This window comes from Cyprinodon variegatus, unplaced genomic scaffold, assembly GCF_000732505.1.
Source record: "Cyprinodon variegatus isolate N-32 unplaced genomic scaffold, C_variegatus-1.0 Scaffold1194, whole genome shotgun sequence".
Classification (NCBI taxonomy): Eukaryota; Metazoa; Chordata; class Actinopteri; order Cyprinodontiformes; family Cyprinodontidae; genus Cyprinodon; species Cyprinodon variegatus.
In genome coordinates, this window is record NW_015151647.1 from 61,604 (window position 1) to 63,075 (window position 1,472).

General features: G+C 46.4%; 1 protein-coding gene across 1 annotated transcript in view; it reads right to left on the bottom strand.

The window, feature by feature from the left end:
• LOC107102054 (sodium- and chloride-dependent betaine transporter-like) overlaps nucleotides 1-561 on the bottom strand; it is a 10,710-nt gene extending 10,149 nt beyond the window's left edge. The window contains exon 1 of the mRNA XM_015401216.1: nucleotides 432-561. Coding sequence (XP_015256702.1) covers nucleotides 432-561 — 130 coding nt within the window. The remainder of the gene's footprint in view (nucleotides 1-431) is intronic.
• Between the last annotated feature and the right edge of the window lie 911 nt (nucleotides 562-1,472).

The following is a 1,472-nucleotide window of genomic DNA, read 5'->3' on the forward strand; positions in this document are numbered from 1 at the left end:
CTGTGAACTTTTAAACCCTATGGTTTCTTCGTACAGTGAGAGCTGTAGCTACGTGCAACAATTGAAAATATCGCACAGTGTATGCCTGGCTTAAGTTAGCTTAGTAATGTACTTTACATTAGTAGACTGCTGGACCGGACCTCAGTAGAGAGCAATGAGCCGCCTAGCCTCAGTGGGAGGAGGGGGGCAGGCGGCGGGAAGCAAAGGGGCCGAAGGTGTCCAGGCTACCATCACCGGGTCAGGTTCGGTCGCTCTGTCCCGGGTTCCCGGACCAGCCGCGGAGCTGACGGCTCGGCTCGAATGCCTGGTGTGTTTCAACTACGTACTGCACTGTAGTCAACCAAAATCCCGGACGATTTTGAAATTCCCCCGGACATTTTTTTAGGTCTGGAAAGTAAGACATGTCTAGGAAAAAGAAGACGTTTGGTCACCCATTCTATAGCTAGCCCCGGCCAGCTGTAGCCCCTCCCCTCTGGTGCCGGCTTCTCGCCCTGCATCCTCTCCCCACTGTAGAGCACCGATTCCCTGGGTGGATCCTCCGATCTCCCGCTGTGGTTCCATAGTTCTAGAGGCTTAATCGGCTGGTCCTAGTTCTTTTTTTTTTTCCTTTCTTTGCTGGTTTTCTTGCACTGATTTCCCGCTTCTCCTGTCTGAGCTCCAGAATGCCATCTTACCTAACGCTCTGAGGTGAATCCAACGACCAGCAAACTCCATGGTGTAGGAGATTTGCTGACGAACCTGGACAAATTTTTGCATGTTTCTTGTTCGGTGTGAACACACCCTAACAAACACAATAAAGGCTAAAAAAACTCAAAACTAAGAATAACACAAAAACAGACAAAACAAATAGAAATGAAAAAGACTGCAAAAGAAGCAGCAAAGTAAAAAACTCTATCCAAATACAAAGCTTTCTGCAAAAGTATAAATTATGCTAAGACACAACAAACCAATGCAAAACAAATATTCTGTTATTAGTTTAATCAGCTGTTAAAGAAAGTTAAAGAAAAGCTACAAACCAGAGCCACAAAACAGAAGTGGCCCAGGTCACTAGGGGGTCAGACCCTTAGTTAGAACAGAAACTGTCATGATCTGGCCTGTTTGCTCTCCCTTAATGAGTCATTCCTTTCACCTGTCATTTTCCCTCCCTGTCTCAATTATAATTTATTCCTCTCACCTGTTTCCTCTGGGTTATATTCAGTTCAGCCTGAGCATTCAGTGCCAGATCATTACTTGTCTTTTTGTTAGTCTGTCTGTTCAGTTTGTGCCTTGGTTCATGCCCTTGAATCTGGCAGCCAGTGGAAAGAAGGTTTTAGTGTTTGTCTCGTCTCCTGATCGTCCACTGTTCCTCCCCCGCAGAGTCCTCTGGGTTTTTGGCTCAATATGTGGGAGGTTCCGTTTTTATCTCAGTAAGCCTGGCTCCAGGGAGGAGACCAGTTTAAAGTCCTGCATCAATTTCTGGTTCCACGTCCTGT